Below are 16,673 nucleotides of genomic sequence, written 5' to 3'. Positions count from 1 at the left end.
TAAAAAGAAATAATGTTGTTGTTTTTTTTGGGAAGGGGGAGGGGGGGGGGGGTCACAAAATAATTCCATGAGGCTTTAGGTGGTGGGGAAAAATAGCGGATAACGGAAATTAGACCGGACCAAATGCACATAAAAATCCAACAGCCGCCAAGTGACCCCCTAGCACCACCCTCCTAAAATGTTATCGCCAGCCGCCGCTGGTATTTTAAAAAGTACCAAGGTTCAAAACTCTCCTGACGCACCATTCAGTCCTTCAAACGAAAATAAGACCGCGCGACGCAGCTGCTAACCCGCTAAGTCATGGTCGTCCACCTAAAGAGAAATGTAGGAGAGGACAGCAAGCAAGTGGAAACAGGAGCTCTGGTCAGATGAGAGCAAAACACCAAAGTGATTGCAGCAAATGGTGGTTCTACAAAAGGATTTACTCAGAGGGGCTGAATACATCTTCACGCCACACTTTTCAGATATTTTAAAACCATAAATTTCCTTTTACTTTTCAATTTTTTGTTTCTTTGCATGGGATGATCACCAAAAAAAAATAAATAAAAAATAAATAAATTGATGTTTGTCGTTGTAATGTGACAAAATGTGAAAAAGTTTCAAGGGGTATGTGAACTTTTTGCAAGGCACCGTACATCAATAACCACCTGATAAACTGCTGAAAGCTCAGCAGTGTTTGTCATAACAAAGTGACACATTCAGCATCTGATGACCTCCTTATTAATCCTCCTTAAACCAGATTCAGAGCGACTCGTTACGTCCACAAACACGTTACGCTAGGACCCTCTGAGCTTTGACCTCGTACTGCTCCTTTTCCGTGTCCTGCAAAGAGGCCTGGAGTTGAGTCCAGAGCTGCGGATCCCCGCTGCTCAGAGCTTCGAGCAGCAGGGCCGTTTGCTCCTGAAGCAGGTGCAGCTGGCACTGGGTGCGCTTGTTCTCTTTCATCAGCTGCTTTGTGCGCATGGTGATCCCCAGCAGGCCGGACTTGTGGAGAATGTTGTAGGTGTTGCTGAAGCGCTTCAGCTTGTTGCTGTGCATGGAGATGAGATCCTGATATTTCTCTGCGGGCAGGTCGCCGGTGTCAGGTACAGGACTCAGGTCCTCGTACGCGTAGCTCGCCGACGGGCTGCTTTCCGCTGGTGCGGTGAGAGATTTGTCAGAGTGTTGCTCCTGACGCAGCTGAGCCTGAACTTTGTTGGTGGATGCTTCGAAGTTGGAGACAGCCTGAGCTTGCGTCTGCAGAGCTGACAGCGGGCTGAGGGTGATGTCAAGCCTCTGGGGGTCGTGGTGTCTCATCTGTCGGTGGTCTTTCCCCGTTGTTGCGCTCGGATTCACCCTTGATGGTCGCACGCTCTTAGAGGGGGTATCCACTGGGTAAGGGGCAATTCTGGGGTATGACTTGAGGATAGGCGTGTAGCTTTTTGACTGTCGCATGTTGTCAGAGCCGGGCTTCGGAGAGCAGCTGGGCCCGTTTGATACCACTGGCTGAAGGAGAACCACTTGGGATTGGGGCATCACTTCAATTGACGAAGGAAAGCCCCACTGTTTTTCTTGCGGAGCCATGGAGGACGGCTAGAGAGAAAAAAAAAACACTTGGATTTATTTTAAGATACCAATTTAGTAAATAATAAGCAGAATTGTCAACTAGTAACATTCAAAAATAGCAACAAATGATGAATAAATAAATAAATTAAAATTCCTGTTGCATCAATGCAACAAGAAATCAGCTGATGATTTTCAGCCCGATCGGCCCCTGATTGGTCCCCTGCTGGCTGGAAGCTCAAAAATCCTAACTTTATTTTTATCTGATCAGTGAACACACCACATCTAAATGCAAATGGCTCGCTAACAGCAATACTCATTGTGCGTGGTAGTTGTTGCTGAGGGAAAAAAGAAAAGGTTAGGACTTTTGAATGGTTGCTCCTCAACATCCCCTGATTAACTAACCAGGCGTAAAACCTACAACACATAACTTAGAAAAAGAAGTGAGCTCTTTTAATTATTAATACATTTCTGCCACACAATGGTGTGTCTGATCACTTGGTGGATTAGAAGGATGCCGTTTGACACGATCCTTGAATCATGAAGTCAATCCTTAGTATGAAAGATTTTTTTTTTTCACAGTTTCTGCTGTACGGATATAAGCTGCTTTAATAAGAGTATTTATAGAATGTAGGGTTAGGGGTAATAAGAGCAACAGACTGCACAACACCTGTGTGTGTTCATGTTGCTGCATCACACTGATGCCGAGCAGCCTCCACCAGGATAGTGCTAGTCTTTGACTGTTTTTATCTGATCTGCTGTGATCTGTAAAAAGCTGATTTAAATCCACTAACTGTGCCTCCCCATGGCTTTCTGCTGGACAGATCCTGCTAAGATAATGTGACATTTATCACACTGTGGCACATGGGTGAGTTGGACTGAACCAACTCAGAGTTGAATGACAGCGTGACTAAAATTAAAAAAATACTTTCTTAGATCTATTTTGTGAGTTTAAAAAAAAACATAATAAGAATGAACAGAGACTTTATAGAGACCACAGGGGGTGCTCAGATTTTTTGAGGCAAAAAAAGGTAAAAAAAAAAACATGGAGGAGGCATTGTTTCACTAGCTCTATTGTTAGGGCGTCTGTGGTCCTCCGAATATAACTAATTAACAATCACAGCAATAAGGCTAGAAAAACACGGGAATAGTATTAAATGTAGATCTTAAACTGAAATCAGTTTCAGCTAAGATTGACAGGATTAAGATAGAGGAAAATTGAAATTACATCTCCAAATATGTTCAAATTGTTTGCTTTTTACAAAAAGCAGCAAGTGGTGGAACGTTTGAAAGATTTTGGGCATAGGCGACACGCGTCATGCAGATCAAACTTCCTAGAGATTACTAGTTTATTAAACATTTCGATGCATAAACTGTAAACCCTAAACAAACCTTTTACTATCCCTATATGACAGTATAAAATTATAGGAGTTAGAAACACTGCATTGCAGAGTCAGAGACGGAGTATATCGTCCTATTTTACCTCCTTTAGGACAAAGTTGTTCATGATGATCATTGGAGACAGTCCAGGGTATGATCCTCCCACCACAGCCACCTGCTGTCCAGCTGGTTCCTGGCCGATTATTGACCCATTCCTTCCAGTATCTTCCGAGTCTGTGACCTCTACGGCGCTGAGGTACTCTGAGCTGGCATCTGACAATGAGAAGGTTGGCATATGGGTCTGATCATGTTTTCAAGGAAACGGGTTTGTGCAAAAAGGTAGAACATTAGAACTGTAAACACCGGCAGCTGTAGATACAGATCTCTTAACCCTGAAGAGGAGGACAGCATCAACCTAATGAAAGGGGTTGAATCAAATTCAGGTCAGCCTTGATCTTGTAAAGGTTACCTCCCGTAGAGCTCTGTCCACATAGATAGCGCTGCCTAGATCTCTAGATTTGATTTGGGTTGACCACTTTTCTCAAGAACAAATGCTATTTCTAATAATGGAATTGCTAATTTGAACACAGCTGACGAAAATGCCACACTGGACAACAACAATGTAACATAAGTAGTCATTCCCCTGTGATGCTCAGATGTTCAATGATTTGAGTATCTAATCTCATAACGGCCTAGTTTCTACATTTTACAGGATGATTTTTGCCCTAAAGTGAAAATCACTTAAATATAGGTGAAAACGCAGACTCACTAACAGGAACTTTTAAAATGTTGTAACCTAGGCTGAAATCTACTTTTTGTCTATAAGTTTTATTGCAATTTTTGGTGCCGCAGCGTATTATCTCAGCAAAGAGGACACCAATTCTGTGGCAACACTAAGTCGTATAAATGATCCCATCTGTAGTGATAATTATGGTTTACAGATAATGAAAACAGAACCAAGTCATTCAATAAGGTTAACACATGCTTGTTTCATGCTGCGGAAGTTGAACACCTACAACGCTGAAATCTGAAGAAGACAGAGTAGCAAACTAGGTGAATAACTAATAAGTAATGCAGCCCCTAACGCTTTAAAATCCAAGTGATATTTCACTGGTTTCACTCAATTCTTTTCAATACTTCAATGTGGACAAAAGCAATATCATAAGATCAGGTAACGTAGACTTAACAAACCTGAGAAGCCCGAATCTCTCTCCAGGTCTTGTTTGGACATTTTTAACAGCGGTGTCCTTGTAAATGGTGGCACTCTTAGTGTGCCCGGTCTGCTAAAACTGCTCATCCTGGTATCTACTGGGAGGGAAAAAAACACAAGAGCAAGTTAAATTATATCAACAGTGTCATTTTTTTTTTTTTTTTTGCATATAAAGAGGGATGGCATCATCTATTGAATTTAGGGTTTGCAAGATCAAAGAGAAAACTGGTAGGCATTAATTTGAGTGAAGTAAGATACTGAAAGTGAAAGTATGTGTTTTATTTCAGCAGTTACAGGGCAAGCACAGGCTGAGTTCAAATAACAAATGCAGCCCATAATTTAACAAAAGAAAGGTTAGCAGTTTAATCCTTACCTACTTCAAGTGTCTTGGACTAAACATCGTACTCCTAAATATGTTTATATGTGCACAGTGCAAAGAGAGCAAAGACACTAAACACGTAGTTATAGAGGAGTTTATGCATTAATCTCCCCACTGTACACTTTAAATGACATATAGAGCAAAAGATTACTTAAATCTGGTAAATTATTGGATGATCATGGATGATTATTTGAGTATTTAATTATATTATTATTATTATTATATAATACAGCTCCATGGTGGCAGTGCACTTTGACAGAAATGAAACCAGACACTGTGGTTTATCAAACAGGCATTAAATCTGACTGGGTAGCATCCACAGCAGATCCTTCTGGAATTAATCATCTTGAGTCAAGCGGTGTTAGGCCCACCCACACACTTTATCTCAAGGCGGATAGATACGATAAAAATCATGATGTGCTTCAAAATGCATCCTTAAAATTATTAAACAAAGAGCGGAACCTGTATAAATTCTATTCGGGAAAACAATTCTAATTTTCAAGACACATTTGTTATAATATATAATTAATATCTTATTTATGGATTTGCTTCTAATCTTTAACACAATTAAAAATTAGGACTTTTGATTGCATTTCACCTGCAATGAAATCAACACTACATGAAAAAACAAACAAATCCTTAAGCTTATTGATTATTAATTCATTCTAATTTAATGCACTGACAGTCCAGTAACCTTATTTCAGTCATGCAAAACATTTCCAGGACTTCACTATTCTGTTGTTGTTGTTTTTTTCTCACGTACTGTTCATTAGTTCAGTAAGTCAGGTCAACTTCTGAGATTCTCTACTGAAGGTGAAGCAAAACAATGGCCTCAGAGGAAATGCATCCTCCCTACGAGTTCAAGAACACGCTTCCATTCTTATCTGTTCATTATTTTGCAAAGCAAGTTTCCTGAACCTGTTTCTTTTTTAATGATCGCCATCATGATTATTTTTGATTTTTGATTTTAAAAAAATGACCCATCTTCACACACATTACACGTTTCAACAACACAATTTCATCGTATTATTTATAGTGACAATAAATGAATCTCTTTTCATCTTAACTTAACATATTTTATATAACTATTTGGCATACTAGTGTGCTCTGAACATGTTTTCCAGGTTACGCCAGCTACGTAACGCTAGCTTGAGTGTAACATCAAATGTGGCCCCATTACTGATTTTAGCTGTCGTTTTAATGGCCTGCCATCCTTCCACAGCCTGTGTTTTTAAAAGTAATATTAGTAAGCATGGGGTAAAGTGAAGTACGAGGCAGCTTAAACAATTTAAGTTAGTATAAAACGTTGCTTAGACTAGCACAGCGGTTATTTACCAACTGCTACTTGCTTAGCAATGATTAACTTTATCTTAAAACCGTAACCAGGCTCAACAGCACCAAGAAACATTAGCTACTGTTTGTGTCGAGCCGCACGTCTCCCTGTTTACTGTCCGCTTACCTTTGCTGTTAGCACAAACAGCTAAGTAATGCTAACGAGTGTGAGTTTATGCTAACTACAATGCATTTACGAAAAAAACTAGCTATGTTTCTAATAGATTTTTTTTAGAAAAAAACTTACCAGCAATTCGTTTCTTTAAAACTAATATACGATTATAGTGATATCCAAGTTTGTACTCCAGCCGCTGTTCGACACTGCCGATTCCGAAGCTAACGTTCGTTACTTTTTTTTTTTTAGCCGTAACGGTTATGACCATTACTTTGTCTTACAGTCAAACGTATTCAAACGTTTCCTTTGATAATACGAATTTTGTCAAAGTATTTAGGTAGCTATATGTTTCATCTTCAAATATGGAGTCATAAAATGTGATAATTGTTACAACCAAAGCGGGATTTTAAGGAACATACGATGGATTGCTCCTGTCAGACAGTGCCGAGGGATTTAATAACCCGTGTGCGCAAGGCAGGTTTCTGCGGTTGTCAGGGAAACAACTCAGCACCACTCAGGACAGCTTCGGGGAGCATTTTGGTAATATCAGCGCCCTCTATAGATTTAAAATGTCACTATCTAATGGCGCAAATAATGTGACTTGAATGCTGACTGCCGGTAAATTATCTAATGTAAATCTTACTGTTAGCATCTGCAAAAGTTAGCACACGTCAGTAAATAAACAAAAATCACACAAGTCAGTGTCTGACAATCTTAAAGATTTTATTACAAAATAAATATGTAAATGAAATAAAAATAATAGCACGGAAAAAATGTTTTTGCATTTTTAAAGATTTTCTTCTTTCGGTGTATAAAAAGGAAAAAACAAACAAAAAAAAAAACAACAAACTAACATCTCACTCGACTGACAATTTCATACTGCACTGTTTTTAAAAACAGACTCAGTGAGGAAGTCGCCTGTGGAGCGAGATTAAGGGAGTGTTGTGTTACCAGATGGGAAATACACAAAGCAGAGAAACACTTTTCAACATTGTGATTGAAAAAAAAAGGTTGTAAATGTCTTCATAATGCATCAGTACCACTTAACTATGGATGGGCTACAGGAAAAAAAAAAAACATTTTTTCTTGTTTACTACTTCTTCCAGGCCTCATCCAGAGTTTGGGTCACGTATGTGGATTTTTTTTTTTCTCTTTCCGTCTGCAGGGATTTGATCAGATGGCAGATTTGCTTTTCCAGTGTCACTTTCAACGTTTTTTTTTTTATTTTAATATTAAATGTTCCTGTTCAAGTGGAGACAGGTAACAGCAAAACAGTTCTTTCTTGTGAATGTTAAGGATTGGAACATAACATGTTATAATGGGGTAAATACATTCTACAAACCTTATAAATAGATTAAGAAACTGTGATGATAAAGCAGATTTTAACTCACCGCACTGTTCCGTGTCTAATATTATCAACAACTTCACATAATAAAATATTTTACTATTGAGCATTCTCACCCTGTTTCTTAACACTAGAGGGAGACATATCATTGTTAAATGTACAAAGCAGCTGTACATTCAGTCAAAAACAAAACCGCCAATACAAGTCATGGTGTTTATAATGATGTTTCTGGAAAAGATAAACTTTTAAAAGGTTGCTGGTCCAACTATTTTAACAATAAATATAGAGATTTAGCACATGCAACCACCTTTAAATACAGAAGAAACGGACAACTTAAAATAACTGACACAATAATATCAAGTGGAAGATCGAAACACGAGTCTGTTCTTTTCTACATTGCACTGGCTCCCAGGGATGTCCATTGTGTCAGGTGTGTAACAGAGAGTGTTTCCACCAATCAAAACGCACGTCCTTTTGAACCTCATCATTGCAGACATCCTGCCCATCGTTAGGCCAGCGCGTCAGCAAACCAAGCCAGCTGTTAGGAGTCTCTGGCAGCGGACACACAGGTTTTGATAGAAGAGTGGAGACTCTTCATGCTTTCACCGGGCTGGAGATAAATAGTCAGCCACGCTGCAACAGGAGGTTGGGTTGACGTTACAGTTACCTGCGAGGAATCTGGCACCTGCAGCACACCAAGAGTTAAATATTGCATCTTTATTGACATTTGTTTGACAATTGGTTGGTATTCTAACTTTTGCCTTAGCAAGAGCGTGCCATTACCTGTCGCAGTCTTTTGTTTTTTGTCTCTCCTTTCTCTTCCTTCCTCTTCCTCTCCCTTTTTGCCTTTTCCTATACGCAATAATAAAAAAACTAAATCAAATATCCCTTGAATTGTGGATTTTTTTTTTTTACTTTTAATCCTTAATCTCAGAAGAAAGTTCTTACCTTCCAGCCTTTACCAAAGGTTTCCGCACTCTGAGGAGAAAATGTAAATAAATTACTGTAGAACAAATCAATGTGTGGTTTTATTTAAATATTCAGTGAAACTAATTACCAAACTGATCTCCTAAAATTTACATTTATAGTATATAGTTCAGCCTCATGTAATAAAATTTGAGGAAAAAATAATTACTGTTCAATGGGCTTGCCACCTCATACCATAGAGTCTAGAGATTTGAACCTGCCTGTTGCACAGTAACTTCCTGGGTTACCCCTTTCCTCCCTGTGCATTTGTGGAGTTGCTTTCATTGTTCAATGTTTCTCCTCTAGAAATTTTCTCCCAGGCTAAATGGTGATTCTAAAATCATTTTAGGTGACCTGACCAGGTGATATAGTAATGCTGTACCTGAAAGCTGGTCCTGGAACATGATTAAAACCAGTTATTTTATCATATTTTTCTGCATCAATTATATATTTTTTTCTGGGCCGTAGCCACTTTGCCACCATTACCATTTGGAAGTTTGAATTTCCAGGTTCTGAAATCAAATGCATTGCCTGCCCTGAAGTTGAAACTTCAGCTAACAAAGTGTTCCACCAATCTAACCATGTATCCATTCATTGTCTATACCTGCTTGTCCTTGCAGGGTCATGGGGGGCTGGTGCCTTTATCCTGCAGTCATTGGGCAAGACACAGCACCCTGGCTGGGTGGTCACAGTCCATAACACAGCAACACAAACAACGATGCACATGCTCATATCTACGGTCAATTTAGAGAGACCTATTAACCTAGCAGCCATGCTTTTGTACTGTGGGAGCATGCCGGAGTAAAGAAAACCCATGCATGCATGAGGAGCACAAAATAAGATCAATGCAGAAGTGTCCCAGGCTGGGATTTGAACCCCAGAACTTCTTGCTGCAAGGCAATGGTGCTACTGCAACCAACAAAGTGCAGCTCCCAACTTGACCATCAAAAACCCAATATGACTATTTCATGTACACTTCTGGTTTACATATACTTACCATCAGCCTGACGGCAATATTGATTCTGGGTTCTTTTCTGATTGATATCCCTCCTTGATCTTAAATCGGCTATTGATACTGTAGATCACAGTATTTTTATTAAAATGCTCCGAAATGTAGACGGCCTATCAGATGTTGCTCTAAAGTGGATAACACCTTCCATGTAGGGTACCACAGGACTCAGACATGGGACCTACTCTCTTTCTTTTGTACATTTCCCCCCTGGCCAAATAATCAGGCAGTTTTTGGATGTGTCTTATTGCTACTATGCTGATGATATTCAGCTCTACGTTTTTTTAAACCAACTAAATATTTAAAGTTGTCCTCCTTGATAAACTGTTTTAGTACTAAACCAGTTTATCAAGGATGACTTCTTAGTATCAAACACTGACTCTGTGAAAACTATTTGCAGGTGAGTTCTGATAAAATTTAAACCCTAATTGTTTACCCCGAGAACAGAATATCTAAAATTAAGTGTGTCGGCCCCATTTGTCACATCAGAAACCTTGGTATTACTTTGATTCTGCTATTTCACCAGATTGCCATTCGACAGGTTAATCAGAAAAACAAAATTCCGCTAGTAAATATTTCTACGCTTCGGCCAAATTAGAGATGAATATACGTACTTTTATGTCACATCATCTATATTATTGTAACAGCCTTTTTATCTTTTGTCTTTATCTTTTGTGTTTTTTATGCTTGTTTTTATTGTAAAGTACTTATGAAATATGACTTATGAAATATGTTTTATAAATTAAACTCACCCACCCACTCACTGAACTATTCATTTTTCCAGAGTAGAGTGATAATACAAACAACTACAAATAATATGAAAAACAAAGTTTGGGGGCAAAAGTTTGCAGACACTCATGTGTTGCACTAGGAAGAAATATAAATACATATAAATTTCACTTCACCTCAAATCTGCTGCTAGGTGGTGGAAACTTGAACACATCAGCTGCTCCAACAGGGCAATGATCCAAAAACAGACATCCAAATGAATGGATAAGCAAGGTAACATTGAGCTTCTAGGTGGCCGAACACCCAACCTTAGTAAAAATCTATGAACAATGCCTAAAAACTTTGTACGTACTGGGTAATCAGGGAATTTTCACAAGCGTTGCCAATTCAGAAAAGAGAAGATTTGTCAAGCATTCAACCAGAATTATGACTTTAGTGACAGTTACAGAAATGTGTAGCTTCTCTGCAACCTGCTAAGTGAAATGTAATAATTTCTGGGGGTTTATGGATATATTTAAAACAGTATGCAAACTTTTTAACTCAGTGTTTTCAAAAAAAGAGACGGTTTATATAATAAACTTTTCTGTATCATTAAATTGGTCTCACACATTTTCACTTCTTTAGTGTTTCAGTGGAGAAAATTTAGAGAAATTAAGTGTCATAAAGCTTGCATTGCTAGAAGCAGTTATCCTAGTCAACCATGGAGATTTGTGACGTTGGGCATAATGTGGTAATGCGGTTCTGTTATGTGTAATCTGTAGTTATAATAAAAGAGCTACTTCTTGGGGTTTGAATTGTCTCTGTGTTTCTTTTTATCAGTTCATAACGTAGCTCTGCCTTATTTTCTGTGTCTGCCATGCTGGACTTAAAGAGTTTTTTTAAAAAAAACTGTGACATCCAGATTAACCAGTCAGACACCTTTATGTGTTTCACTGCAGATAAATACTTTGAGCTTTTCACTCATACAGTATTATATCGTCTCGTTTCCAATTTCATCCTAATAATGTTAATTTGACCCTGAGATGTAACGACCTTGGGTTTTTGGTTGAGGGCTGTCTGAAAATATCACTGCCTGCCATCCATCCACCCATCCATCCATCCATCCATCCATCCATCCATCCATCCATCCATCCATCCATCCATCCATCCATCCATCCATCCATCCATCCATCCATCCATTGGCCCAAAGGGGAGTAAACCCAGGATATTTCACCTGGCTAATTGGTAACTTCACCTGGAGCCGATTTCAGCAAATATCAGGAAGGCTAAATGTCTTTTAACACATTTGCTCTGTCTTAGTCTTCTACTATTTCAACCTCAGAAAGCCATGAAACATGCTAGATATAAAAATGTTGGTAACCTTTCAAAAATCTGACATTAAAGCCAGGTGTCCACATTCTCTCACAAACACATTCAATCTGCTGTTTACAGTTTGCTAACCATGCTAGTTCTGCTAATCGCTAAAATATGGGGCGCTAAGACTGCCAATAATGTCATGTTTTGTAATCGCGTCGCCTATGAGATATTAGATTAATCTCTGTTTTACGACTGTTCTCTCTCAGAAAGAGTAACATCACCTCTGCCTCTGATATAAATAATTAGTGTTCACAGCAGCAAGACTAGAAAGAAATGTATTGAACCCAGTTAATCATAGTTATTAAGGAGAAAGTAGAATCAGAAAAACAACAAAAGTTAGAAATCAAACAAAACTTTCTGATTGGTCTCTACTTTTAGTATATAAAAACACAGCACACCTGCTGACCTGACCAGTGCTTAATAAAATCTTATCGAATGTAGTTATAGCCACAGAAGATGGTTCACAGCTGAATATGAATTAAACATAGGCCTACTGTTGGTAAAAGTTTCCATCTACTTATTTTGTTACTGGGCATGAAGCTAATTAGAAGGTTTTACCTAAATACATGTACATAATAGGATACAGTTTATCTTTTGTACATTTGTGGGGTATTTTTTCATCGATTATGGAAACCTCTTTCACGTTTTCTTACCTACATTCACATGTCTTATGCTCCACAAAGGTCATCTCAACATATTCTTCACCTGGTTCTGACGGCCGGATTTTCAACAGCTGTTTGGCACAGTCGGAAGAAATGGTTAGAATGGGACAGTGACTTTCAAAACTACTCACTCTTTAAACTTTGAAACACTTTATTATGCTGCAACCAAAAACTGCAATGGATTATAAGGAAGCAAAATGAAAACACGATACATAGTTTTCAACATTTTAAAGAAAAAAAAAATCAGATCAAATCTGAAAAGTATATTGTGTATTTGTGTTCAGGCTCCCTGAATCAAAACTTTGTAGAACCACCCTATGCTGCAATTACTGCAGCAAGTCCTATCTGGAGGCTGAGATTTTGGCTGTTCTTCGGCACAGAAAAAGTTCAAATTCAATAAGATTGGATGGGGAGTTTCTCTGAGCATCAAGTTTCTTCACTGAATCTGACTTGGATTTTGGTGTGGACTTAATCGGCCCTTCAATCACATATATATGCTGTGGAGCAAACCATTCTATCTTAGTTCTGGCTGCATATTTACAGTCGTCTTGCTGGAAGGTGACCCTCTGTCCCAGCCTCAAGTCTTGCAGCCTTTAACAAAATTTCTTCCAGGATTTCCCTGTCTTTGGCTACATTCATCATCCAATCAACTCTGACCAGCTTCACTGTCCCTGATGAAGTAAAGCATCACCACGGTCTGAGGTTGCGACCTCTCTGTTTCAAGGTGCAGAAGGTGTGTTCAAGATGATATGCAGTGTTAGCTTTGCATGTCAGCCAAGTTGGCTTTCATTCAACAATGGCTTTCTTCTCAGCACTCTTAAATATGCTAAATCTGTGAGTCGAACAACTAATGGGTGTTCTGTCTGAAGAGCCTATGGATCCTCTAGCTCCAGAGCTACCTTCTTCTCTGATTAATGCTCTCCTTTTCCGCTCTGTCAGTTTAGGTAGAGGGACATGTTTTAGTAGGTTTGCGATTGTGCAACACTCGTCACATTTTCCGTTTATAAATTCAGCAGTGCTGCGGGAAATGTTTGAACCTTGGGATAGTATTTTAACTTCTCCATAACTATATTGACCTGACATGTCTGCTGTGTTTTACGTCTTTTTATTCAATAATATTCAAACCTCTGAGGCCTTAACAGAACCGCCGACTTTATACTGAACTTAAATCAGACTCAGCTGGACGAGCATTTACTTATTATGTGGCTTCTGAGCGCAACTAGTTTCACAGGATTTTATTTCGCAGTATCAAAATGAAAGTGAATGAAAACACATGATCATTAAAACTATGCGATTTTTATTTGCAATAGACATGGAAACCATGCATCATGCAACACTTTGCAAATATGCATTATTTTGTGCTGGTCTATAACTTACGTAAAATCCCATAAAATACGTTGAGCTTGTGAAGCTGTGTCAAAATTTAAAAATAAAAAAAATCCTGATGTATAAACATTTCTGCTGTTTTCTTACCTGCATTGTGACATTTGAAGTTTCAGTAGGATGACACTCCAAGTTCTCATCCCCACAGCAGCCGGCGCACCTCACCAACGGCACACAGGACGGGCTGTAGATGTGCTCCACCTCTGTTGGGTATTCCTGGACAACTTCTACCAGCTTCTCCATGGTGCGGCAGAAGCTGCGACCCCACACCTCTTGAAACATCAGCACTGTGAGGAACGACACGAGGATAAGCCACTTTGAAAAATAACCTTCTGTTCACATATGGATGCCAGTGTTGTAGTCAAGTCACTATGCCTCGAGTCCCAGTCCAGGTTCGAGTTTACAGTGTTCAAGTCCGAGTTAAGTCCAAGTCATTAAAAAAAAATCTGAGTCGAGTCCGAGTCAAGTCACTATTGATCCAAGTCGAGTCCTTATTGATCAAGTTCCGCACTAAAGTAAGCATAGCCTACATGTTTTTAAACAGCTCATAGGCACATCCTAATGGCGCCCGCTATGTGATGTATGACATGAAGCAGTAACATTCCATTGCACTAATAATTTAGATATTACAATCATACACCAAATAATATTCTAATGACATATTAAAATTATAGCCTAATGATATATATAAAAAAAGTTGAGTCTTTTTCTCAATTTCCGAGTCATAATGATCTGAATGTAGGAGTCCAAGTCCAAGTTTGAGTCATCAGTGCTCAATCCAAGTCAAGTCACGAGTCTCTAAATTTAGCTAATGACTCGGACTCGAGTTCGAGTCTCGGACTCGAGTACTACAACACTGATGGATGCAGAGAGTGGCCGTTCAGAGCACATTCCCAAGATCTCTAATTGGAATGAAAATTACCACATCAGTTGTAAATAAACTGAACTATTGGTTTATATTTATTTGTACACAAATGCTATGAGTAATTACTTAAACAGGGTAATAATGACATGCTCATGCGATGTATACAGAAACCTAAAGCCAGATGTGATATACAGTGTATCCTGTTTTCCTATTGTAAAAAAAAAAACAAAAAAATAACATTTGTACAATGTGCAGAACACTTTCCTGTGGGAGTACATGTGTGAAAGTGTCCTACTTGCTGTGAGGAGGGGGTGGGGGGGTGGGGGTGGAGGGGAACAGGGACGACTATAGCCAAACACAGAAGGAGGAGAAAACAAACACTGGGAACATGGCCATGAACAGAACCCTGCTGGAACCGGAGCTGGGCTGCCCCGCAGGCACCTCTGGGACTGCACTGACCCCCAGAGGTCCCCAACTGGAGCCTGACACCACAACAGCTGTTTATAAAAGCAGACGGGCTGGGAGGAGACGGTCGGGGAAGCATCCACGGTCAGGAGATGAGGCCGTGAACTTTAATGTTGTAATACAACGCAAAAGGGACAGTTTGCTGGCCAGTTACTACTCCTTGACTCGACTGTATGTCTTCTACATAGCTGAACTTTTTTTTTTCAGTTGCACGTATTCCAGATCCTGGCCTGGGAGATGTGCAAATCTTTAGCTTGCAGTTTATTTTCTCTTTTGGCAGCATTAATTTATAGTGATGTGAGGGAGGGAAAGGATGTGAGGATGAAGGTCAGGAGTTGGGTAATCCCTTTTAGCTCTGGCATGCCTTGATATTGTGTAGATTCAAATCAAGCAACTTGACTCCCGAGCTTTGTCATTTATCTCACATCTCAGCTATGTATGGCAAAAAATAACAGAGAAATTAGGTTTATCCTGTAAGATCTGACTTCTACTATGAAAAATGTAAATATGGGTGAAATAATCTATTGTGGTTTCATTTGTGTGTGGATGTGCATGTGTGGTTTGGTCTGGTTGCCTTTCAGTCAGTTCAGATCAGGCCTACAAAAGAGGGAATTTAATAATTGAATTAATTCAGTAACTGATTCAGTTTTAAGGAGACAACGTTGATGAGTGGAAACAATAACAACAAACAAAACCACAGTGACAAACAGAAGGGTGCTGGTCACTTAATCCCAGGGAGGTTTGATACATTTGGGTAATTTAGTGCCCAATTTTTAAAATCTGGAACAATCCGGTTGCAACTGTACGTACTAATCATTCATTTATTCATATCTGCACAGATGTATAATAACTGTTTGGACAGCTGATAAAATATGGAGTATGTTTTTAAGGCATCACATGGCTCAGTGGTAGAGCAGCCGCTCCATATGCAGAGGCTACAGTTCTCAACACAGTCCACATGTCTTCCCCTTTTCTCTCTGCCCTCCTTCCTGTTCAGCTACTAATGAGGTCACCAGCCACTAAAGGCCAATAGTGCTGCAAAAACTTTTTTTTAAAAAAGTTGTATTTTTTTCTATATATTGTTGTTTTCTGCTTGCAATAAATACTACTTACCAAAGGGAGTCCAACAAGAGTTATTCTCATTGACTCTGATCATAATCTGTCAAGATTATGCTCCAAGTGGAGGAGTTAAAGTATCTCGGGGTCTTGTTCACGAATGAGGGAAAGATGGAACGGGAGATCGACAGGCGGATCGGTGCTGCGTCTGAGGCAAAAGGCGAAGCTCTCGATTTACCGGTTGATCTACCTTCCTACTCTCATCTATGGTCATGAGATTTGGGTCAGGACCAAAAGAACGAGGTTACAGATACAAGCGGCCCACATCAGTTTTCGCTGTAGTGTGTCTGTGCTCTCCCTTAGAGATAGGGTGAGAAGCTCAGAGTAGAGCCACTGCTCCTCAACGTCCAGAGGAGCCAGTTGAGGTGGCTCGGGCATCTGGTTATGATGTTCCAGGCCCGTCCCACCAGGAGGAGACCCAGAGGAAGACCCAGGACACGCTGGAGGGACTATGCTGCTACCCCTTCAACCCAGCCCCAGATAAGTGGAAGAAGATAGATGGAAAGATGGACAATCTGTTAAGATTTCACTGGCCAAAGTGTGAATTAGAACCAGAATAAATGTAAATAGGGGGTAATGCAAACTTCACATGATAAATGTGAGATTTGAGCATTTTTAAGATAGTTTATATCCGTTACCCGTTAAAACATACGTAACTTGAAAGAGAAACAGATTAATATGCAAAAGCCATATTACACAGTGTGTTTATGGGCGCAAAAGAAACACAGAAAGGAACAAAATGGTAACGTAAAGGTTCAAATTAGGAGAACAAATTATAGAGGTGGAAAATTGACCCAAACACCACAAAAGAGCACTAAG

The 16,673-nt window shown here is 39.4% G+C and overlaps 2 protein-coding genes across 3 annotated transcripts in view; both read right to left on the bottom strand.

The window, feature by feature from the left end:
• Positions 1-530: 530 nt before the first annotated feature.
• On the bottom strand, positions 531-6,263 carry cipca (CLOCK-interacting pacemaker a). Of its 2 annotated transcripts, none has more exons than XM_012852284.3 (4): positions 6,091-6,263; positions 4,114-4,230; positions 3,026-3,195; positions 531-1,572 (listed from the first exon to the last, which is right to left on the bottom strand). In XM_012852284.3, the coding sequence occupies exons 1-4, from the start codon at positions 6,224-6,226 to the stop codon at positions 772-774; spliced, it is 1,224 nt and encodes a 407-aa protein (XP_012707738.2). In that variant the 5' UTR covers positions 6,227-6,263; the 3' UTR covers positions 531-771. The 2 variants fall into 2 exon arrangements, with proteins under 2 accessions (XP_012707738.2, XP_012707745.2); XM_012852291.3 differs by having other exon boundaries at positions 4,114-4,227.
• Positions 6,264-7,096: 833 nt separating this feature from the next.
• Positions 7,097-16,673, bottom strand: part of pgfb (placental growth factor b) — a 29,457-nt gene continuing 19,880 nt past the window's right edge. The window contains exons 3-7 of the mRNA XM_012852302.3: positions 13,499-13,695; positions 12,017-12,096; positions 8,252-8,281; positions 8,087-8,155; positions 7,097-7,988 (exon numbers count right to left, since the gene is read on the bottom strand). Coding sequence (XP_012707756.2) covers positions 7,967-7,988; positions 8,087-8,155; positions 8,252-8,281; positions 12,017-12,096; positions 13,499-13,695 — 398 coding nt within the window. The 3' untranslated portion in view covers positions 7,097-7,966. The remainder of the gene's footprint in view (positions 7,989-8,086; positions 8,156-8,251; positions 8,282-12,016; positions 12,097-13,498; positions 13,696-16,673) is intronic.

Source organism: Fundulus heteroclitus, chromosome 19 (assembly GCF_011125445.2).
Source record: "Fundulus heteroclitus isolate FHET01 chromosome 19, MU-UCD_Fhet_4.1, whole genome shotgun sequence".
Taxonomy (NCBI): Eukaryota; Metazoa; Chordata; class Actinopteri; order Cyprinodontiformes; family Fundulidae; genus Fundulus; species Fundulus heteroclitus.
The sequence above is the reverse complement of the archived record's forward strand: the minus strand, read 5'-3'. Positions and strand labels throughout refer to the sequence as shown.

What these genes read in the sequence shown, in the direction of transcription:
- cipca (XM_012852284.3), bottom strand. Translation starts at nt 6,226, where the DNA reads ATGGTCATAACCGTTACGGCTAAAAAAAAAAAAGTAACGAACGTTAGC. An exon ending in GAGAGATTCGGGCTTCTCAG is followed by an intron (nt 3,196 to 4,113) that starts GTTTGTTAAGTC and finishes TCTCATTGTCAG; the next exon opens with ATGCCAGCTCAGAGTACCTC. An exon ending in ACAACTTTGTCCTAAAGGAG is followed by an intron (nt 1,573 to 3,025) that starts GTAAAATAGGAC and finishes TTTTCTCTCTAG; the next exon opens with CCGTCCTCCATGGCTCCGCA.